Source organism: Diospyros lotus, chromosome 6 (assembly GCF_014633365.1).
Source record: "Diospyros lotus cultivar Yz01 chromosome 6, ASM1463336v1, whole genome shotgun sequence".
NCBI classification, from domain to species: domain Eukaryota; kingdom Viridiplantae; phylum Streptophyta; class Magnoliopsida; order Ericales; family Ebenaceae; genus Diospyros; species Diospyros lotus.
In genome coordinates, this window is record NC_068343.1 from 14750804 (window position 1) to 14774809 (window position 24006).

Below are 24006 nucleotides of genomic sequence, written 5' to 3' on the forward strand. Positions count from 1 at the left end.
TCATGCATAATCGTCCATCCAAGCCCAACAAAAGTAGGACATCTCTTTTCTTGAGTAGGCAATCTCATCTTATAGTTAAGGGGAAAAGAAAATGATGAGTCAATCCTCACAAGGTCGTCTTTCCCTAGACGAGAAGGCTTGCCAAGGAACCTATTTGCTACAAGATGTGGGATCTCCCTATAGACATTATTGCACCTCATGATGACTTAGATGCAAGCAGAAAGATTACACGAAGAAAAACTTAGAAAAAATGCCTCTTTGAAGACTAGAGCATAAGACGAAGTGGAAAAATTCCAATGCAAGCAGAAAGATTACACGAAGAAAAACTTAGAAAAAATGCCTCTTTGAATACTAGAGCATAAGATGAAGTGGAAAAATTCCAAGGGAAGAATGAAGACCCGAGAAACTTTGGCTACTCAAAAGATGAGATGGAAAAAAACTATGGAAGATCGTTGAAAACGATAAAAAATGAGGGAGATTGTTGATGAAAGACTCAAGATAGCGAAAGATCGTCAATGATGGCAATAAAAGATCCTTACTTGTAAGATGAAGTAGATGACAACAGCGACTCGAGGCATAGGTGATGGCGAGATCAATCGAGTTGAGAGTGGTGGAAGACCCACAACAACAAGAGACTGTCGATGATGGGGATGGAGGACACTTGCTCGTGGGATACCAACGATGGAAGCTGGTTCAAGTTTTGTAGTAGATTTGTGGTGCTGGTTGAAGAGGATGAAGAAAATACTCTAGTAAGCTTATCTCTTTCTTTATTTGAACCATTGTTGATAAGCTTAGAAACGACTTTGAACTCAAATGGTTTCGAATCTAGATTAAGATTCTTTTAACCTAGATTTATGTGTTCAAGTACCCATTCCAAAGAAACCTTTTCGAACCCAAATGGTATGATCAATTAGTAGGTTTGCTAAAAATGGTGGAGGTGTTATAATAAATCTATAGTGTTGGTAAAAAAGGATGAAGAAAATGTGCCAATTAAGTTTCTTTTTTTCTTTGAGCCATTCTCAACGAGCCTAGAAATATGGGTTCAAAAATCTTGGTTTCAGATCTAGATTAAGGTTTTTCAAACCTAGATTTTTAGGTTTAAGGACTTCGTTTTTATTGTTGTCGTAATACAACAATTGAAATTTTTTTACCTCAAAGAAGCTCAATAGAAAGTTGATAGGACCAGGTGAAAGAGTAAGGTCTGCTCGGAAGAGGTCATTCGAAGGGATCCTACGAAAGGGTGGCTCTGAAAGGGTCTTTATGTATCTAAAGTTGCGAAAGAATCTTCTGTGGGAGCTGTAGGAAGGTCGTTTGAAGAGGTATTTAGGAGAGCATCAAGCCTTCCAATCTTTTGATCTACAAGGAAAAAGATAGTCAGAAAGCACATGGGGATCCCTCTAGTGTGAATCTTTTGATGCTTAAGTCAAATACAATCATAGTGTGGAAAAGGTTATATAGATGTAGTACAATGCAGATGGTGCATTTGAAAGAGTATAAACTGTTTCGAAAAGGTATGCTCAAAAGAGTCAAAATGGGGTCTTTAGATCTAGGCGAAAAGGTTATAAAAGTGAAGTGTATGGGGCTATTTATACCTCTCAAAAGGCTAGGATGTGTGGCAAGGTTGGACACGTGACACACGTGCATAGGGGGCACATGGCACAACCCTTTGGCTGAAGGTGTCCAACTGTCACTGGGTTAGGCTTCAAGAGGATCAAGCCTTCAGGGGAGCTAATCCCCGAAAGGCCTTCGAAAGACTAGTTAAGCATTCGAGGAACCTGGTCCCCAAAGGATATTTGAAATGACACTTGGGTCTTCATGGAACAAGATCCCTGGAAACCTTTCTAGGAAAGGGTATTCTCCTGGACTAACTAATTTTTTTCGAGAGAACTGCCTTACTTTCTGGAGGAAATCTCACGGAGAGTATGTTATGTTATAACACTTTTGAAAAAACCCCATTGAACCCTAATACTTTGATTTATTGGCGAGTTTGTTGGAGAAAATAGAGGTGCTCCAATAGGTCTATGGTATTGGTCAAAGAAGATGGAGAAAATGCACCAATAAATTCTTCTCTCTTTCTCATTTAGGGGGCGTTTGGTACAAGAGAAATTTTAAGATTTCTTGGAATATTAGGTTGAAAATCTGTATTCTCATGTTTAGTACAACTTTTTTATAAAAAAAATCATGGGAAATAGGATTCTTGGGAATGATTTTTAAGTAACTTTCCCAAAAAAAAGATTTCCATGGGGAGTTAGGAATTTAAATTTCCCATGGACTTGAGAATGTTTTTAACAAATAAAAAGACTAAAACACCCCTTATCCTTTTATAATCCCATATAAACATATTATATATATGTAATATATTTATATTATTTATTATAAAATATTATATATATTAAAGTAGATATTTTATACAAACATATAAATTACGTATATATATTATATATATACACACATACATATATATATACATAATGTGTACAAAAATAATATTTTTTTTATTTTCTAAAGATATTGTAGGTCCCAATATTTTATATAGTAGAAGAAATTTATCATTCTTAAATAAAACATTAATAAGGGTAATTTTGAAAAAAAGAATATAAATTTTCAAAAATATTACATTTAAACCAAACATAGAAATGTAAGATTCTCAAAAAATAATACTCAACATTTCTGAGAATGTTTAAATTTATCCAAATATAGAATTGCATAAATCCTAGAAATTAAAGATTTCCACGAGTATTCCCAAAAATCATGAATCTCAGAAATTTAAAAACTTTTCCGTATCAAACGCCCCCTAAGAGTTTTTGATGGGGTAAATTGGTGGGTTTATTGAATCAAGAAGAAATTTGAATTTGAACCCAACAAAAAACCTAAATTTGCAAGTGGTCGATAGTTGCATTGCTGACTATTTATAATTTTTTTTTATTATAAATAGTAGAGACATGAGTATTTAAAGAAGTAACAAATATTTATTAATAATAAAACTGAAAAAATTAAATAATCCTCATTTATAAAACTTAAATGAAATTTATATTATTTCTAAAAATAATAAATAATCTATGCAAAATGTTACTACTCTGTCGCTGGTCTGCGGTTTGCACTCCGGTTTGAAACAATGCCACGTCGTTGGAGCCCTTTCTTTGTATCCTCTTTCCTCCCCGGCCAAATTGCGGAAGGTCCAAACAGCAAGAAAGGGCGCGACTCTCTCTCTCTCTCTGTGGCCGATCAAAAGCAATGCGAACCAGGAACCAGTCCAAGCGGCAGAGCCAATCGACCGGTAAGCTACCCAACCTTTCTCTTTCTGTCTCTCTCACTCTTCAAATCTGACTTGTCTAGCCTATTCCACCATTTGGCTGCAAGAAAAGGGGATTCTCAATTTTGATTCTTTCTTCCTTCCGTATTCCAGGCCAAGAAGCGAAAGAAACTGCGCAGCAAAGCTTAGGCTTTCCGGAATCACTTAATGACGGTGGTTCAATCGTTAACCCTTGTTTTATATTTGTTTTAGTTTTTCTTGGCCGGGAAAATCAAGTGTCATCAATGTGAATGTAATGTCGGCGTGGTTTCAGGCGACCTTACTGCTAAATCCTGCCAGGCTGTGGGAAAGCTTCTGAAACGACTGAATTCGCGAGGCTCCTCGGCTTTGAAGAAACAAGATAACTACCTCCGCCGGTGTGATTTTGTAGGCAAAGTTAGTGACTTTTCTCTTGCTTCTTTCTTTCCCCTTTCTTTCGTGCTTTGGATAGCATGTCTAGTTGTTACGCAAACTTTGTTTTAAGGTTTTCATAGAGTAGCTGGTATTTAGTTGTTTATATGGATAAGTTCTAACCATCAATTGACTTTGCAATGGTTAAGGACAAGAAAATTTCTCCATCTTTGTTTTAATTCTGTGTCCTCATTCTTCTTTTATTTTCAGAATGAGAGCAAGTCTGAGGGAACTGAAGATGGTGGAGGGGGAAGCAACACCGGAGAAAATGGCTTAGAGGGAGAAAGTAGTGACATGCTGGGGAGCACTCGGTTGAAGAACAAAGATGATGGAAAAATTTTCCGCCATTCCACTCCAGATACTGAAGAAGAAATGGAAGAGTCATTTTGGATAGATGGATCTCTTCCTACTTTCAATTCGCTAAACAATGATAGAAGTGATTCGGTTAATGGAGTGACTATTGAGTTCGAAGGGACACCAGATTCTGATAAAAGGAAGACCATCCGTAGATTTTCTGCTGAAGATAAGGTGAAATTCACTACAAACTTAATGAATACGGTATTATTGTAACCGTCTGGCTTTTGCTTGAATTCACTAATCTTTACTGATTTCCTGTAGGAATTGGCTGAGCTTGTGCACAAGGTTCATTTACTTTGTTTGCTTGGGAGGGGAAGGTTAATTGATCAGGCTTGTAATGATCCTCTCATTCAGGTTATTTCTTCTATAATCCCTAATTGCATGTTGAGTATTAACCATTTGACGTCATTAACTTATTTTTCTCCTTTCCATTTGCCATATAATGGATTCAGTATGATTGTAGTCACATGAATATGCTCTTCACTGCAAAAATATTGAAATTCTCGTAGTCAACTAATGTGTCACTTGAACTATGTTACTAGCTAATGGTAATACCCAAGAGCACAATGGGACCTTAGTTTTCATTTATTTCCAAGCCTGCTATATGTCTTACATGCTACTCTCTTCCGATTACTTATTTTAGAAGACTAAAACCATCCCCTTTCTGTTCTCTTTTCTCAACGATGATGACTAAAGATGGAACTCTATCAAAATTGGATGGAACATTGGTTCTCGAATTGCTTAGTTGGTAAAGTACTGCATCAGGAAATGCTTGTAAATGTCTATTCTTTTTTCTTTTGGTTCCCTCAAGCTTATGGATCAACTTGATTGAGTTAGGTTTAGGTTTAGTGATCACTGAACATGGGATATCAAAATTTTCTTTTTAATAATTTTGTGTTAGTTGATGATTGCTTCATATTGGTTGATAGTGGATATTACTGGATCTAACACCGTCCAGCCTGTTGCACCCCTTTTAAAAATGATTTACAGGAAAAAAAAAAGGTCCAGCCTGGGTATTTCTCTACTCAGGGATAATTAAAGGAAAAAACAGTGCAAAAGTATTATAGCCATGGTTCCATTCTTGAGCTGCAAATATGGTTCTTCCTATATATCTGGAGTTCTGCAGTCATGGTTACAAAATGACTCCAAGGTCTAATAAAAATTAACTCATCACTGTTCATGGTTCTCTTATTTGCGTGAGCTCTATTCTGTATTTAATAATACCTTGAGCACTGTTTTTTGAGTGAGGAATTTTTTCTGGAACTCTATGCTAAGTAATTTTTCCTCCATGTGTGGTGCTTTTATTTTCTTTAAAACATTAAATTGTACCTTTTGTGTGCATCTTTGTGTAATTGGAAACTCTTGGTACTTTCCATTTGCAACTTTGTAGTGCTGTCTTCTAATCAATCAGATCAAATCTCATGGCAGGCTGCCCTGCTTTCACTTCTACCAACACACTTACTGAGAATATCAGAGGTCACAAAATTGACGGTTAATGCTTTGGCTCCTCTTGTGGATTGGGTATTCTTTTTTCTCTTCTTGTGTTATTTTCTTGTAAATTTTATTTTGAATATGTTTTTCATGCAGAGCTAGACTGACTTCTTTTGCCAGTTCTTCTCTTCTTTTGACCCTTTCCACATTATATGACTGTTGGTGGCTTGCATCTGCAGTTTCATAATAACTTCCATATTAGAAGTCCAAGCGGTACAGAGAGATCGTTTCATTCTGCATTGGCATTTGCTCTCGAGACTCGTGAAGGGACTGCAGAGGAGGTAGTTTTTAATGTTAAGATTTGGTTACCATAAGTTTCCAAGTGTAGTTACATATGTTATTGTACTTCTGATTCTGTATGATAAAAATTAAATAGTATAGTTTGTCATTATTGAGGCAGCTATAGTAAGGAGTAAGGTGTGTAGTTCTGCAAATGTTGTGCAATTGTTCTTCTTTGCCTTTGCTTGCTGTGGAATTTAGTTAAGCATTTGATTGTTGAGTTCTCAATTTCGAATGAGATTAAACTACTCAAGAAGTTTGTAATTTGAATTATTACATGGATTCGCTATGGATAGAATTATCATGGCTGATGTTTATTGTGAATTTAATGGACATCATTTCTTGAATCTGTTCCTGTCTATCATAAACTGTAACTACGTTTTTGTGTTCATATGAAATGGAATCTAGGCTTTTATATATGCTTGCATAATCTTTTATATACATTTGGGTAGGTAGGCATGTTTATGTGTTTTGTGCAGCGAGAAATCTTATATAATTTTTGTCAAAGGAAGGAATAGGTGCAACTTATAAAATACTAATAAATTTTTGAATTCAACATGTAACAATGCTATTTTTTTCCAGAACCATGGAGCAGTTTCTCAGGTCCAAACATTCATTAGAATTTTCCAAACTATGTATCATGGAATTGGACTTCATATACATAACCCATATGTGCTTGCTCTAGGTATTCAGCATGTTAGCAAGCTTTATCATAATTTTAAGTTGCTCTCCAAGTCAAGGAAGTGGCACATAACATTCTCTTTTGTTTTTGGAGTGCCTGCAAACAGTTTTCTTTTCTGCATTGCTATGATGGTATTTTTGTTCATTTGGAAAATAATAATGGTGCTGCATAACTGATTAATTATGTTGATGTGAGAGTTGAACATTTTATATATATGGCTTTGTGATATGAAAAGTCTTATGGAATCATGTCCTCTTTCTCAGGTTGCTGCACTGTCTGTGGTGCTGTTTCGAGCTCTGAATCTTACAGCCAGGTATACTGAGATGAAAGATTAGATTGGAATTTCTATGTGATGGTAATTAATAATTTTCTTATTGTTTGCATTCATTATTTCCAACAGTTTGACATGTGTTTTATTTTTCCTTTTTAATTGTGTTTAACTTGTTTTTCAATAATTAGGAAAAGACAGTTGCATTGGTCAGTCCTGCCCTGCAAGTGCTGTGAGTGTCAAAACTAAGCATAAGCCCAATGCCTAAGCCTGGGTCATGCTTAACGCCAGGCTTTAGCTTTTCTCATCCCAGTTGTTTTAACCTCTTTTTTTGGCTTGATAAAACTCAGTTGTTTTAACATTTTACATCATAATTTGTGGCAAATATCACAGCTGTCGTCATGGTTCCCATGTTGGCAACTTAGCATCATCTCTACTCCAATGAGAGGAACCTATTTGCTGTGTCAGAACAAAATCCTTTTACCCCCCAAAATATATTCAATTGGCTTGCTCCTTAATGGCAAAAGGGTAAATTACTGAAAAATCCTGAACTTTTGGCTTTGTTTCAGTTTTATAACGAACTCTCAATTTTTAAAATAGGATGTCAAACCTGTCTTTAGTTTCAATTTTATAACAAACTTTCAAAATTTTCAATAGTATACCAAACTTCATGTTTAGTTTCAATTTTATAAAAGGGTAAATTACTGTGATTTAAAAATATATCTGGGAATTACTGTGACTTTATCTTTTTGCTCAAACACTGGGGTTTTTCCATGGATGGATGGTGGTTGCAGATGACAAATTGAAACTATATACATCTTTGTTTGGTTTATTGATTACTGCGGCATACGACTCTGCTCAATTTATTTGATGTATTGACAGATTGATGGCTTTTAACTTTTAACTTGTATTTCTAGATTGATGGGTTTTAACTTGAAAGAAAAGGGGTTTGGGTCTTGGAAGTTTTATATGTATGAATGAGTAAATGATTGTCACTGAGGGATTGAGGAGTGAGGACTGAGGACTTGGGATTGTGCTTTGGGATAAGCTGATGGTGTTTCGAAGCAGATAGACTTCAATTTGGGTGAGAGATAGCCCTCAGCTATCAGATCCTGGAACACAGAGTAGAACCGTACGGCCTTATAGAAGTTCCAGAGATGGCTAGGGTTGGGCTTGGCATCATTGGTGATGACAACAGAGGAAGAGAGGCTGAAAGCACTCGCGAAGAGATTGAGATTTTCAGGGATGGAAAAGAAGCAGAAATCCCTGATCCATCCATGGTGGAACCTCACTCGGGTTCTGTTTGTCTGTTTGTTTGTCTCTCTCACTCATCGGTGATGGTTGTTGCTAGCCACCTATACTTTTTTTTTTTTTAGATTTTCATATATTTATATATTTTTGAGGTTATGTATATATTATATACAACTCTTTTTATATATATATATATTTATATTTAGTTTATATTTTTTGTTAGTTTAAAACATTTATATATTTAGTTTATATTTATATAAATATATTTTAGTTTAGAGTTTATTTTTTTTAATTAAAAAAATATTCCTGTAATAATTAAAATATTGAGTGAGAAAGAGAGAGAGAGAGATAAGAGAGAGTGATGAGGTGGCCATCTCAATGTCCAAGTCAGCTTTTTTCTGCTGCCATGTCAGTATTTAACGATGGAAACTAACAGATTGTAATGGTATTCCACAATTGAAACAAAAGGAAACTAAACCTTAATTTATCCCTTAATTAAGGTTCATTCTAAAATTGAACCTTAATAAGTGTAGTCATAGCAGTTTTTTTATATGACTATTGAAAAAGTTAAAAGTTCATTCTAAAATTGAAACTAAGCTAAAATTGTAGTCATAGCAGTTTTTTAATAATTTATCCCTTAATTAACTTAATTTACCTTAATAAGTGTTTTAAGTATGGCGTCTGTAGCAGAGGGCGTGTTTGAGCAAAAAAACTAAACCATAGGGAATTTTAAGACTATTTTTAAACTACAGGGGAACTTTGTGCAAAGCTCAAGGCACAGGGGGTTTGGAGGCAATTTACCTTTTTATAATATTGAAACATATACTGTTGAAAAAAATTCAAAGTTCATTATAAAAATACAGAACATGACTAAGGATTTATTTAACATCTAAAACTCTGTTTAATTTATCAATTTAAAACTCCAACAAAAATATTTCCACTTCTAAAACTCTGACCCAAACTTGATTCTCTCAATTTTTTCAATGATTGGACAAGGCTAACTAAAAAAAAAAATAAAAACCTTTTCTTTCAAAAACCAGGAACAGCAGTATACTGGTTTTCAGAAATAAAGAAGAAACTGCACTGGTTTCTTATTTATTTTTCAAAACTGCAGTAACGGTTTTATACTTTATTTTTAAAAACCTTAAACTTGGTTTCTTAAATCATGAACAAAAGTTATTATAAAAACCGTATTGATTTTTAAAAACCGTGATTTGTTTCTCAAATCATGAACAGAATTTACTATAGAAACTGTATTAATGGTTTATTTTTAAAACTGGTGCGGTTTCTTCTTTATTTTTAAAATGATGTAGCAGTTTTTACAGTAACTTTTGTTCATTAGGTGAGAAACCGAGTTTACATTTGTTCATGAGATGAGAAACCAAGTAAACGTAACTTTTGTTCATTAGGTGAGAAACCGAGTTTACTTTTGTTCATGAGATGAGAAACCAAGTAAACGGTTTTTAAAAATAAAGAATAAACCGTTAATGTGGTTTTGAAAAAAAAGAAGAAGAAGAAACCGGTGTGGTTTCTTCTTTATTTTCTAAAACCAGGGTGATTTGTATAGTAACTTTTGTTCATGATATGAGAAACTGAGTTGACAGTTTTCAAAAATAAAGTATAAACCATTAATGCAGTTTTCAAAAATAAAGAAGAAACTGCACCAGTTTCTTCTTTATTTTTGAAAACTGTGGTGGTTTTTATTGTAACTCTTGTTCATGATTCAAGATACCAAGTTTGCGGTTTTTGAAAATAAAGTACAAACCATTAATGCAGTTTTGAAAAGTAAAGAAGAAAGCTGTGAAGAAGAAAAGGTTTTTATTTTTCTTTAGTCAGCTGTGTCCAATCATTGAAAAAATAGAGTATGGTTTGGGCCAGAGTTTTAGAAGTGGAAATATTTTGGCTGGAGTTTTAAGTTGATAAAATTTTTTGAGCAGAGTTTTAAATGTTAAATAAATCCAAATTTGGTATACTATTGAAAAAAAATAATAGTTCGTTATAAAATTGAAACAAAATCAAATATTCAGTATTATTTTTACAATTTAGCCAATGCAAAATTTTGAGTTTATTCATGGGCAGAAATATCTGAAGGCAGATCATGGTTTTTCATCCCAAAATCTTTGCAACCACTTTAAACCTAACTGTTCTTTTGGTATGATTTTATGGAGAAGTCCTTTAATTGACATTGTACCTGACCTTGCAAGATGTTTTTGTACCATTCCTGTATACCTTGGGGCTCAAAATACTGTGCTTGAGATGCCACTCAAAGCATAAATAGTTCATCAGTTCGGAAACTTGGACATTCTATTCAAACTTCAATCAAGAAGACTTGTGGGGTTGCTTATGCTTTGCAAGAAAGCTATGTACCTGTAGGAACATTAATTAGTCTGATACTCCTATGACTTTCACTTCTATTTTGCAAATTGAATTTGTTTCCTAAATGTAAAGGCCGAGCTTCTGGATAGGGCAAAGTAGTTTCATGCAATTTTGACAGTGCTGAAGGCTAAACACATGCTGGTTCTAGAATTATTTTAGATACATTTATATGTGTGTATATATTAATCTTTAAACTTTTATATATTGAACATACACTAAGGATTCTCGCCAGTATTAGCTGGTAGATTAAGGCTCCATTCCACAAAAATTTTTTTTCCTTCTTCTTCTTCTTCCCTTGGCAAAAAAGGTTGGCTAAAAGCAATAGAGGAAAAAAGGCTTGCTTCAAAAGGGTCAATGGATCAATGGGTCATAGTAGAGTTTTCCATAACACCTAACGAAAGAAAGCTTTATGTTAGGCTTTTTCTGGTAACTTGTTATTAGAAGTCCTTTTTTTTTTTTTTTTTTTTTCTAAACCAAACAAAAGATAACATAATTTTATGTGCCTTTTTCCTTTTGAACTTTTTTCCCTGTTCCAAAATCTTGCTCTTTTTAAGCAAAAAAAGCTTGTTTCCAAGCATATTTAGCATTTTTTTTAGAAAAGCTGCTCCAACAAGAGCCTAAGTGGAATTGTAATACCCCAAGAGCCCAGAGAAAGGGTAGTATATATCGAGGATAAGTAAGGAAAGAAACAACACTAGTTGGATACCTTTTGGGTTGAATGTAAGCAAGGAACTCCCGGGTTAAGCGTGCTTGAGTTGGGAAGCTTAAGGATGGGTAACCTCCTGAGAAGTTCACGTAGGCCCATCAGGGTAAGTTGTTCCGATCCTTCCTATCGCTCGATGCGGGATGTTACAGGTGGTATCAGAGCTGATTCTTGGAGAAGACGGTCCGATGAGGGCGGGGAGTGGCGCCGGGGCGCAAGGGCCTGAACAAGGAGCGGCTCCTGGTAGGTTTCTAGGATGACAGCCTCCAAAGGGGAGAAGATCTAGGACCAGTTGTAATACCCCAAGAGTCCAGAAAATGGTAGTATATATTGAGCATAAGTAAGGAAGGAAACAACACCAGCTGGATATTTTTTGGGCTGAATATAGACAATGAACTCTCGGGTTAAGCGTGCTTGAGTTGGGGAAGCTCAATGATAGGTGACCTCATGGGAAGTTCGCATCGGCCCATCAGGGTAAGTTGTTCCAGTCTTTGCTATCGTTCGATGCGGGATGTTACAGGAATAGTTTACCACTCAAAAAGGAGTTTGATGAAAGTTGGGGATATGTCTTTTCCTTGTAAAGAAAGAAAAGATGGAAAGAAAGAAACTACTGATTTTGAGCAGTCATTAGCCCTTTTTGGTCAGGGACACGGTTACTGGCATGTATCTTTACATTTGTCAGTGGGGAGCTATCTTTTTGTTCTAAATTGTCATTAATGGTGTCTTTGATTATTATAAATCCAATGAAATTGTACAGGAGAGTTCTATTGCATTCCCAACATGCTACCATCTACTAGTTCTAGAACTTTTCTTTTATGGTTCTTACAAGCAATGAAAATTTTCTTTTGTACAGGCTTCTCCCTTTTATGAATCTTTTTCTTTTTGTCTAATGACATCATATTTATCAAAAGAAACAAAGTGATGAAAATTATCTACTATTTGTAGTCTTCCATTAGATTAAAATTATGTTTTTTGTGAACTTTTTTGGTTACTTACCTTTTATTCCTTATTTTTGATAAATAATTTTCTGGTTACTTTTGTATGTGAATATTATTGTGAAAAAGAGAATTTGTGCATTATCATTACCTTAAAATTTTATTGTTTTTCTTGTTTGTTCTAGCATTTTAATTATGTATCATTTGTGAGGTATTTAATCCAGAGCTATTTATTTATTTCCAGGTTCATTTCCATTCTGGATGTAGCCTCCTTGAAGCCCAATTCTGATAAACCTGAATCTGTTAATCAAGATCCAAGCAAGACAGGGAGAGGGATATTTCTATCTTCCACTTTGATGGTGGATAGATCAAACCAGGTTTCTGTTTCCACCGTGAAACAATCACCATCAGATGGCAAGGACAACATGTGTGGAACTTCCTCAAGGGGTGCTTGCAGAGCTGCTAATAGGAAGTCTTCAAGTAATCCCTGTCAATCTGAAGATCCTACAGATGTTGGTAAGCATATTAGATCAGCATGCAAGATGCAAAATGATCACTCTGATGTGTGCCTTGCCAAAAAATCTGAGCAATCCAAGAGAAAAGGAGATCTTGAGTTTGAGATGCAGCTGGAAATGGCTCTTTCTGCCACAGCAGTTGGCACTTCTGCGAGCAGTATGAGCTTGGATGTGAATGACATAAACAATAACTCACCCAATCTGTCTTCTCCCGCTAAAAGAATGAAAACAATTAAACAGATAGAATCTCCTCCTCAGGGAGTCTCTACTGCATTTGGATCAAGAAAAGTTGGAGCACCTCTGTACTGGGCAGAAGTCTATTGTAATGGAGAGAACTCCACAGGAAAATGGGTGCATATTGATGCTGTCAATTCTATTATTGATGGAGAACAGAAAGTAGAAGCTGCAGCTGCTGCATGCAAAAAGTCTTTGAGATATGTAGTTGCTTTTGCTGGCTTTGGAGCTAAAGACGTGACCCGCAGGTTTCTGTTTTTGTATCTATTCTGTTTGCATTTATTGTGCACACTCTCTCCCTCTCCCCCCCCTCTCCCCTCTCCCCTCTCCTTCCCTTCAATTAAGAAATGGTTCAAATTCTATCTGCTTCCTGGTACAGAAGTTACTTTATCTTTGCATCATTTTCATTGCAATCTTCCCTATGAGCGTATAGATCCATGAGCCCCATTTCTTTGAAAATTTCCTGTATCTGGTCATTACACTGAGACATTTGATTATTTTGTGGCTGTATCGATAAATACCTGAAAGTACATCAGCTAATAAACATAGAATTGAGTGCATGATTCTAGCATCCGAACTACAGTACACAAAACTGAAATCAGCTGGAAGGCATTAGTAGCAAATTGCAATACTTCATAAAATGATGTGATTGCTATGGTATATTGTAGAAATAAAAGTATTTTTGACTATAGAATATTCTTTGTATATCTTAGAAGCTATATATATTCTGTGTATATTCTTCTTTCCTTTTTTGTTATTTTCCATTTGTATTATTCTCTTCCTCTATAAAGAGAAAAGGGAAATCATCGTATAATCTTAAGAAATAGAGAAATATATTTTCTCAGACTTGTTTAGATGGTATTAGAGCAGGAATTAGGTATTAAATCACAGCTGTTCACTGTGAAACCCTAATTTCTTTTATTCCTCTGCTATACCCAAGAACTGCCGCCGTCCTTTCACCGGCCGCTTGTCACCGCTGCATCCTCAGGCTGCCGCCGCCCTTACATTGACCGCTGCCTCTGAGATTCGGCCATCCTGACTACTGTCGCATCTATAGTCGTTGTTGTTCTCTAGTGGGCTCCCACCTCTGGAACGAACGCAACTGCCTAGCCTCTCGCGAAGGTCGACTTCCATCAGTCACACCTATCGCTGTCCTTGGTCGTGAAGGTCGGCGTTGCATCGCACACCAAAGCCACCCCTATCCGTTGTTTGTGTGCTGCTTCTACATCTTGCATTAGACGTTCGCACCTGTCGTTGTCGCGAAGGTCGACTCTGCATCATACACCAGAGCCGCCCCTATCCTTCATTCGTGTTGCATCGCACATTCAGACGTCCTTGGTCGCTGTTGTTCGCGCTGCCGTTTGTTACCTCTGTCACCCAGATAAGGTTTGGCCCTATATTGTTCAGATTGGGCAACTGGGTACCCAGATCCAAGTATCCAGATCCGTGGGTCACTGCTAGTGTGTCCAGATCTGACCACTGTACAGATCCAGTTGCTAGTGGGTCCTTGCTTCTGCTACCCTGATCTGTTTGTTCAACCATCATGACTGACTTTGCATCTTTAGTCGCTCCGACCTAGCAATCCCAGTCTTCTCAAGACCAGTTTCGAGTTCCCCAAAACTCCTCCGACTTACATTCGGTACAGATTACAACCATTCGTCTCAATGGTGCCAATTTCCTGCGTTGGTCGCAATTTGTTCGTATGTACATTCAAGGTCAGGGAAAGATTGGCTATTTGATTGGCGCCACATCAGCCCCAGACAATAAAGACCTGCTGTATGACATTTGGGATGCTGAGAATTCAATGGTGATGACGTGGCTTGTTAACTCCATGGAAGAAGAGATAAGTTCGAACTATATGTGCTTCTCTATAACAAAGGAACTATGGGATGAAGTCACTGCCATGTATTTCGATTTGGGGAATCAATCCCAAATCTACAAGATCAACTTGAAACTTGGTGAGATTCGACAAGGTAGTGATACTGTCACCATATATTTTAATTCTTTAAAGCGCATTTGGCAGGACTTGAATCTCTTCAATGCATATGAGTAGAAAAACACAGAAGATTACAAATATTATCAAAAAATGGTCGATGCTAACTAGGTATTTAAGTTTCTTGCTGGACTCAATGTTGAGTATGATGAAGTTCGAGGGAGGATCGTTGGTAGAAATCCACTCCCATCTCTTAGTGAAGCTTTTTTTGAAGTTTGGCATGAAGAAAGCTGAAGATTGGTTATGTTGGGTAAGAAAAAGAGTGGTGAAAGTGGGCTATCTGAAAATATGGCGCTTGTGACAGCTGATGCTAATGTTGGTGGACGACATATTGTGGGTCAACGAAAGGTGGAAGAAAAGCCTCGTGTTTGGTGTGATCATTGCATAAACCACACCATACTCGGGAGACCTGTTGGCTGTTTCATGGCATGCCAGCCAATTGGAAGTCTAGATCGAAGCGATCCCAACCTACTGCCCATGAAGCTGATGCAAGACCATTTAACAAAGAGTAACTTAATCAACTTCTGCGACTGCTAAAGCCTAATCTGTCGTACACCCAATTGTTCTTTGGCCTATTTAGGTAGAAATTCCTTTGCCCTATCTAGCTCTTTTCAATCTGGTCCGTGGATTATTGATTTAGGAGCATCTGATCATATGACTGGTTTATCGCATCTATTCAACTCGTATATTCCTTGTTCTGGTAGTAAAAAAATAAGAATAGCCGATGATAGTCTTTCACCTATTGCAGGTAAAGGTCTCATTAAACTTTATGACAATATTGATCTTCAATCAGTACTCCATGTTCCTAAACTTGCCTGCAATCTTCTTTTTGTTAGTAAACTCTTCAAAGACTCTAGTTGTCGTGTTATATTTTTTGATTCCTATTGCATTTTTCAAGCCTAGAACTCGAGAAAGACGATTGACAGTGCTAGAGAAATAAACGGGCTCTACTATTTGGATGGGGATGTCTTGCGTAATAAAAAAGCTCATGGACTGAGTGGTATTAGTTCTACTTCTATTTCTAATCAAATAATGCAATGGTATCTTAGGTTAGGCCATCCCAGTTTTCTTTACTTGAAATATTTATTTCCTACGTTGTTTAAAGGAGTGGATCCTTCTATGTTTCAATGCGAGAGTTATCATTTATTCAAAGATCATCGCATTAAATTTCTTTCAAAATCCTATTGTCCTTCAAAACCATTCTATTTAATACATAGTGATGTTTGGGGCCCTTCTAAGATCTCCACTTTATCTGGAAAAAAGTGGTTTGTTACTTTTATTGATGATCATACTTGAGTTTGTTGGGTTTATTTACTTGCAAATAAATCAAATGAGTCTAGAACTTTCAAGGACTTTTTCCATATGATTGAAGCTCAATTTAACACAAAAATTTATATTCTTCGATCTGATAATGATACTAAATATTTTAATGAATCTTTGGGGAGTTTTTTAAAAGAAAAAGGAATTTTACATTAGTCCACTTGCTGTGAAACTCCCCAACAAAATGGTATTGCTGAACGAAAAAATCGACACCTACTCGAGGTTGCCAGGGCCATCATGTTTTCTATGAATGTCCCTAAATACCTTTGGGGTGATTCAATTTTAACCGCTTCCTATCTCATCAATCGTATGGCCACTCGTGTTCTACAGTTTCAAACTCCCTTACACTCTTTAAAACAACTCTTCCCTCTCTGTCGTATATATTTTGAGTTACCCTTAAAAGTTTTTGGATGCACTTGCTTTGTTTATATTCCTCAAATATTTCATTCCAAATTGGATCCCACGGCTGAAAAATGTGTCTTTCTGGGCTATGCACCAAATAAAAAAGGGTACAAATGCTTTAATCTTGTCACCAAAAAAACTTATATAAGTATGGATGTGTCTTTCCTCGAAACTCAACCTTACTTTCCCAAAAATCATCTTCAGGGGGAGCATATTGGGAAAGAAGATAATTTTTTGAATTCTAATGTTGAGGAGGATAATTACTTAAAACTCTATGATTCTCGTCCTACCATGATTGGTGCTCCCCTTCACTTTGATAACCAACTCAAGGATATAAATGTTCTAAACATTGTGGAACAGGGTGTGTCTGGTTCACAGGTGCCTAGCGTGATGGGATTGGAGCCAGGGGGAGAATTACCACAAACGGATCAAAATATTCCAAAACCGGAGCTTCAGTTTTATACAAGAAGGCAAACCTTGAAGAATACTATCAATTCGAATATTCCTCTAACAATTGAACAATCGACTTCTTCGAATGATGGGTTTTTCGAAAGTACTTCTACTCATGGTAATTCTAAACTCACTCCTTTAGATTATTCTTCATTTGACTTGTCTGATCTTGATGCCCCTATTGCTACTAGGAAAGGAGTGAGATCTTGTACCAAATACCCAATTACTAAATACCCGTCATACCAAAAATTGTCCAATCACCAAGGCCTTTCTTTCAAATATTTCTAACCTACATGTCCCAAGAACAATTCAGGGTGCCCTTGGTGACCCAAATTGAAAGTTAGCAGTCCAGGAGGAAATGAGTGCTCTTAGAAAGAATGGAACTTGGGAGATTGTGAACAAACCAAAAGGCAAAACAATAGTAGGTTGTAAGTGGGTATTTACTATAAAATGTAAGGCAGATGGGAGTATAGAAAGATACAAAGCAAGGCTGGTTGCTAAGGGTTTCACCCAAACATACGGCATCAACTATCAAGAAACATTTGCTCTAGTAGTTAAAATAAACTCTATTCGAGTTCTCCTCTCCCTTGCAATGAATTTTGATTGGCCACTCCACCAATTTGATGTAAAGAATGCCTTCCTAAATTGTGATTTAGAAGAAGTGTTTATTGATCTTTTACTAGGGTTTGAAAAGAGTCTCGGTACAAACAAGGTATGTCGTTTAAAAAAATCCTTGTATGGTCTAAAACAGTTTCCGAGAGCATGGTTTGAAAGATTTGGAAAGGTGGTGAAAAGCTATGGTTACATTTAGAGCCAAACAGATCACACACTATTCTTCAAGCACGCCAGTGATAGTAAGAAAACAATCTTGATTGTCTATGTGGATGATATAATAATGACTGGTGATGACAAGGGAGAGATTGAAGAGCTTAAGAGGAGATTAGCTCATGAGTTCGAGATCAAGGACTTGGGTCCTCTAAAGTACTTTCTTGGGATATAATTTGCAAGATCTAAGCAGGGGATCTTTGTGAACCAACGTAAGTATATTCTGGATTTACTCAGTGAAACAGGAATGCTTGGGTGTAAGGTTGCTGAAACTCCCATTGAACTCAACTTAAAACTTCAACCTGCGAGGCCAAGAATGTGGTAGAAAGGGAGGAATATTAAAGACTTGTGGGTAGACTTATCTATTTATCCCATACTCGACCAGACATAGCCTTTGTTATAAGTGTTGTAAGTCAATTTATGCACTTACCTGGTTCACAACATTTTGAAGCTACCTACAGAATTCTGTGGTACCTAAAGGGAACCCCTGGGAAAGGGCTACTTTTTAGAAAACATGGACATCTTCATGTAGAGGCTTATACAGATGTAGACTAGGCAGATAGTATAACTGACAGAAGATCTACATCAAGGTACTGCACATTTGTGGGAGGCAATCTTGTTACTTGGAAGAGTAAGAAACAAAATGTGGTGGCTAGAAGCAGTGCTGAAGCCCAATTTTGTGTAGTTGCCCATTGTATTTGTGAGGTCATGTGAATAAAGAGACTTCTATCAGACTTGAGGGTCTCCACTTCCCTTCCAGCTAAAGTTTACTGTGATAACAAAGCTGCAATCTCTATTACTCATAATCTAGTTCTCCATGACAAGACGAAGCATGTAGAGGTGGATAAACACTTTATTAAGGGAAAAATTGATAATGGAGTAATTTGTATGCCCTACATTCCAACAGTTGACCAAGTGACTGACATTCTTACAAGAGGAGTATATAGAACTCAGTTTGAGAAACTTGTGAGCAAGCTTGCCATGGAAGACATCTTCAAGCCAGCTTGAGGGGGAGTGTAGAAATAGAAGTATTTTTGAATATAGAATATTCTTTATACATCTTGGAAGCTATGTATATTCTGTGTATATTCTTCTTTCCTTTTTGGTTATTTTCCTTTTGTATTATTCTCTTCCTCTATAAAGAGAAAAGAGAAATCATCGTATAATCTTAAGAAATAGAGAAATATATTTTCTCAGTCTTGTTTAGATATATACAGAGGGTACTTCTTTGATGCTTTCTTTCGGAAGTTTAGTACCCTTTTCTACTCCCACTTTGCCTTGTGTCCCAGAATTATGGCACTAATGATGTGACTTATCATTATCTTCTAGTAATCTCTGGTTGAAATTATTCATGTGTTAAATCCCTGATATATCTAAAAATCAATCAGATAGCATTGGCTAGATAGTTCTCAGCATGTTTTAAGAAGTGAAGAGGATCCTAGGGTTGGAACTTGCATTGCTTGGTCTCAGAGCTGTCATCTTAATGGACAAATCAATGCTCCGGACTGCAATATTAAATTTTGGTTGGTAAGGGGGTTTTGGTAGTTGTGGGGTGGGAGATTGAGGGGTGTTATACAGAGGAGATGGTTCATACAGAACCCAGGTTGCTTATATCTTTGAATATTTAAACCTTTAATTGATTCTAGTCTTTGCTTTCCTGCTTTATGTCAGTTGAGGTTGCCCTTTGCTAGATTCCAATGGATTTAAAATCTTGTCTGAGTAACATTTATGTTTTCATAATGGATATTGGGACAATTTTAAATTTATCACATGAAAGTTATCATGGAATCTCAGAGAATGTTTCACTGTAATGTTCATTGTCTAATTAAATAATTCAAACCAGCATGTTTTTGCTTTGAATAACACAGGATACTCGGTATGATTTTGGTTGTCATACTCTGGACATCTTTTAATGCTTGACTTATGCTTACCGTATGTCAGAACCAGTCTGGAAGTGTCTTGTTGACTCAAATTTGAACGTAATTAGTGTCAGAAAACTTATACATGCTTAGATGTCAGAAAGAGACTTTCTCAAATTCTTAATGAGTCTAATGATTCAAATTCTTACATATGCTTGTGGGCTGGTGCTTGGCCCATTGATAAAATATTGAGCTTTTCAGCACAAGAATCAAGGTTTGTGTTGAGAGAATACTTTTTCTGCATGTTATGTGAAGGTATGCTTATTTACCTTTCTCAGTCTTTTGTCTGAGATCAAGTCTACTTAGTGTGGTATGTCTATATCTGCTCTCTTACCAGCACCCCTTATTTTGTGGATTACTACTGGGAAATGGCCTTTCAAGGTGTTTCCAGTCTTTCTGTTTCATGATTTGACTGGCCTTTGGCTCCTTTATTCCTCTTCCCTTTTAGCTGAGCTGGTGATTGAAGCCTGGTGAATGGCAGCTATAACTACAATGGTCCTAAGGTGGCAAAATTCCTTGTCTGGTTTCGTAGAAAGAATGCTATACTGGAGCTGACTTGGCTTAGATAGTGGCATGCATCAAGTCACGCAGTTATAAGAATTAAGAATGCCACGGTTGAGAATGCATTGTTTATAAATGTCTTTATAAAGCTTGTGAAGCTTTTGGTGCTGAAAAAACAAATTTCTGATGTTGGCACCTAATTGTAACAACTTTCCCTGTTTCCTACCCCCAGCACATGCAAACAGCACAACACAAGCATGCACACATAATGTGGTAGGAGTAGACAATTTGGTAGGATACAGGAATGGACTGGTGCCTTAAACAGGAGGAATTAGAGAACTTCTGAGATTTCAAATTTAATTTTCTTTTTATTTTGCTAGGAAAAATTTAATTTTCTTATAGAGCTATTTAACATGTTGTGCTATAAGGTCTTAGGGCAATTGTTTTTAGTGACTTAAAATGCTATAGAATTACCAAAAAGAAGTTGTTTTACCCCACATTTCTAGTCTAATTACTAAACAAGGGCAACATATTAAGCCTTAATCCCACTAGTTAGAGTTGGCTTCTGGTCTAGTTATTCAAGCTGACTAAATATACTCCCAGGTACTGTAACAAATGGTACAAGATAGCGTCGCAACGAGTTGATCCAATTTGGTGGGACAATGTACTGGCACCATTGAAGGAGTTGGAATTGGGAGCAACTGGAGGTCTGATCCATTTGAAACAGGATGATTCAAATGAACATGAAAAAGAAGTAGCATTTAAACCTTCTGATCCTCCAAAATGTATTAGACCTGATGGTGCCGTCTCACCTGCAATGCAAGAAATGGAAATGCCAAAAGAGCCTACGAAGAAATTTGGAGCAGAATCTTCAGCTAGTAATTGTTATGTTGCTACTAGGAGCTCACTTGAGGATATGGAGTTGGCGACTAGGGCACTAACGGAGCCTCTTCCTACTAATCAACAGGTCAATGGATTTATATGGTGCATAAATGCTATTTAAAAAGAAAATATTGTTGATCCCTTAATCTTTGATTGCATAAACTTTTGCTATATGCAGGCTTATAAAAGCCATCACCTTTATGCTCTTGAAAGATGGCTTACCAAGTATCAGATATTTCATCCAAAGGGTCCTATATTGGGTTTTTGTTCAGGTCATCCAGTATACCCAAGGACTTGTGTCCAAATACTCCATACAAAAGAAAGATGGCTGCGCGAGGGTCTGCAAGTCAAAACCAATGAGCTTCCTGCAAAGGTCTGATATGGCTCATAGAATCCGCGACTGTGAGTTCTGGAAGTCCATATGTTGAATTCTTCCTGCTGTTCATTTTCATAACTATAGTCTATTTTAGGTGTTGCAACGCACAATGAAACTCAACAAAGCACAAGCTTCTGAAGCTGATGTTAATGGTGAAGAGGGTTGTGAAGGAAATATTCTACTTTATGGGAAGTGGCAAACAGAACCTTTGTGTCTTCCTTGTGCTGTAGATGGGATTGTTCCTAAGGTAAAGTTTTATCAGTTTACCTTGCAGCTTGCTTACATGTAGAAGAGTTGTGCTCCCTCTCACTTTGTCATGTGTATTGTGATCCATGTTAGTTCTATGTTTTTGTTGCCCATTTACTTGTGTTGTGTGAAAGAGCTGGTACAAGGTCTAAGAGAGAGAAGTTATCTGGCAATTCTTTCATAGGCATGAGGCTGTGGATGGTTTGTACATTTTCTCCCTGTTTCATGAATGATTTACCTTCAGTGGCAAGTATTATTGAGTTTTGAATCAGTAAATAACTATCAATACAATACAAAATTTTTATGTTAATAGATATTAGGTTTTATGTACATTCAAAATTGATGCCGTTGAAAGTATTGCATGTTAAGGTATTTATTGGGGGGGGGGGGGGGGGGGGGGGGGAATTGGTTCAATTTTGCAGTGTCCCCCAATCAGTCAGTTCAAATTAAGTTTGAATACCTGTGGATTTGTGGAAGCCTGAATGATAAACTGAAGTGATTGGGGAAAAGAGATAACCAAAATATTGTTCTTATTGAGTGATTTCAGTTTACATCTGACAGCCATTTGTACTGTATTCCGAAATGTACAATTTCTCTTGTAGCGGTTACCAATAGTAATGGAAGAACAAGATCTTAGGCTGCAGATTCTGTGCAATGCAAATTTGTGGATTTCAGGGTTGCACAATTAATTTGCAGCGGTCTGTTTAATGTATGTGTGCATGAATGTGGTGATTATTGCTAGTGTGACTGATCATGTTCAACTCGGATAAGGGGATTTTAAAGGATTATTTTCCCATCCTCACTAACCTTTTGGTTTCCTTGTTTGAAAAATTACAAAAATGATATAGATCCTGTGTTGAACATTGTGGTTTTCACTGCACAGCTGGGATTGAAAATATCCAAGGTGTCTGGATATTGTGGTGCTGTTTAGTGAATGTATCTAATAAAAGTACTATTGAAATCTGTTTTCTAGAATGAACGAGGCCAAGTGGATGTGTGGTCAGAGAAGTGCATACCACCGGGAACTGTGCACTTGAGGTTGCCACGGGTTGCTCCTGTTGCAAAGAGGTTGGAAATTGATTTTGCACCTGCTATGGTTGGATTTGAATTCAGAAATGGTCGCTCTATACCTGTCTTTGATGGCATCGTGGTTTGTTCTGAGTTTAAGGGTGCGATCTTGGAGGTACTTGAGATTATAATCCATGCATGCCCTTGTTACCCGTAATTTTGGAATTTCTTGAAGATTCAAATGATTATCAAATATAGGTCTTGCTTAACATATTGACATGGTTCATCTAATATTTTGACAATTAGACTGCAAATTCACCCCCTTTATGGCTGTAGCGATAGGCCTTCCCCTTGCAATGTCGTTCTCATGCATGGATCTCATATTGAGAAAGAAATGACCAAAGATTCAGCAAAGAAAGTTTTGGATCTAAATCTCCTTTTTGGCAGTTCATGAGCCCCTTATATATTTTTTGAATTTTATAAATGATTCTCAAGTATTGACATGGTAACTAAAATTTTGGAACTAATCCGTGGATGGAGTCATCATTGGCCCTTCGGATATGCATTTCCTTCAATCTCCCAACATATCATGGCAAGGAAAAGCATATCATGGTATATGCTTTTGGCATATTATTAGGTTTTGAGTCTTCACAGCAGTTTGCTTAATCCCTAATTTGTGGGCTACTGGTTCTTCAGGCATATGCAGAGGAAGAAGAAAGAAGAGAGGCCGAGGAAAGAAAAAGGAGTGAAGCTCAAGCTATTTCTAGGTGGTATCAGCTTCTCTCATCCATAGTTACGCGGCAAAGGTTAAACAAGTGTTATGGGGACAATTCAACATCTCAAAAGTCCAATGAGGTTCCAAGGGCAAAAGATAAACTTGATGTCCAGTTTGGCGGTGACAAGGATGACGGTCATTTTCCTCAATGTGAGGACGACCAGAACATATTGGATAGAAAGCTCGATGCTGTGTCGATAGCACCAACAGAAGAAGAGCACGAACATGTCTTTTTGACAGATGATCAGGTCGTCTGCTTAGACGAGCAGAGTTTTACAAGGACAAAGCGGTGTCGCTGTGGATTTTCAATTCAAGTGGAGGAGTTGTAGTACATATGCCCACATGCCATCTGCATTGTGATATGTATAATGTATCATAACAATTTCAGTTTAGAATCTTGTTTGGAAATGGTTCAGTTTGTAAACTGGAAGAAGGTGCTTCAATAGCTGAATGAAATTTTGGTTCACGAGGAAGTGGGCGGCGGGGTTGACAAACCATTTTAACTTTTAACATAT

General features: G+C 36.7%; 1 protein-coding gene across 1 annotated transcript; it reads left to right on the top strand.

The window, feature by feature from the left end:
* The first annotated feature begins 3113 nt into the window (after positions 1-3113).
* On the top strand, positions 3114-23955 carry LOC127804215 (DNA repair protein RAD4). Its single transcript, XM_052341026.1, has 14 exons — positions 3114-3277; positions 3407-3466; positions 3567-3688; positions 3914-4231; positions 4322-4414; positions 5489-5581; positions 5731-5832; positions 6776-6825; positions 12290-13042; positions 20808-21171; positions 21265-21459; positions 21557-21709; positions 22682-22891; positions 23413-23955. The coding sequence occupies exons 1-14, from the start codon at positions 3235-3237 to the stop codon at positions 23818-23820; spliced, it is 2964 nt and encodes a 987-aa protein (XP_052196986.1). The 5' UTR covers positions 3114-3234; the 3' UTR covers positions 23821-23955.
* Positions 23956-24006: the final 51 nt, after the last annotated feature.

Bases quoted from the DNA above. Each gene is read 5' to 3' on its own strand.
- LOC127804215 (XM_052341026.1), top strand. From the start codon at position 3,235: ATGCGAACCAGGAACCAGTCCAAGCGGCAGAGCCAATCGACCG. The intron at 5,833-6,775 runs GTAGTTTTTAAT...CCTCTTTCTCAG, and splicing joins GTGAAGGGACTGCAGAGGAG to GTTGCTGCACTGTCTGTGGT. The intron at 21,460-21,556 runs GTCTGATATGGC...AGTCTATTTTAG, and splicing joins CCAATGAGCTTCCTGCAAAG to GTGTTGCAACGCACAATGAA.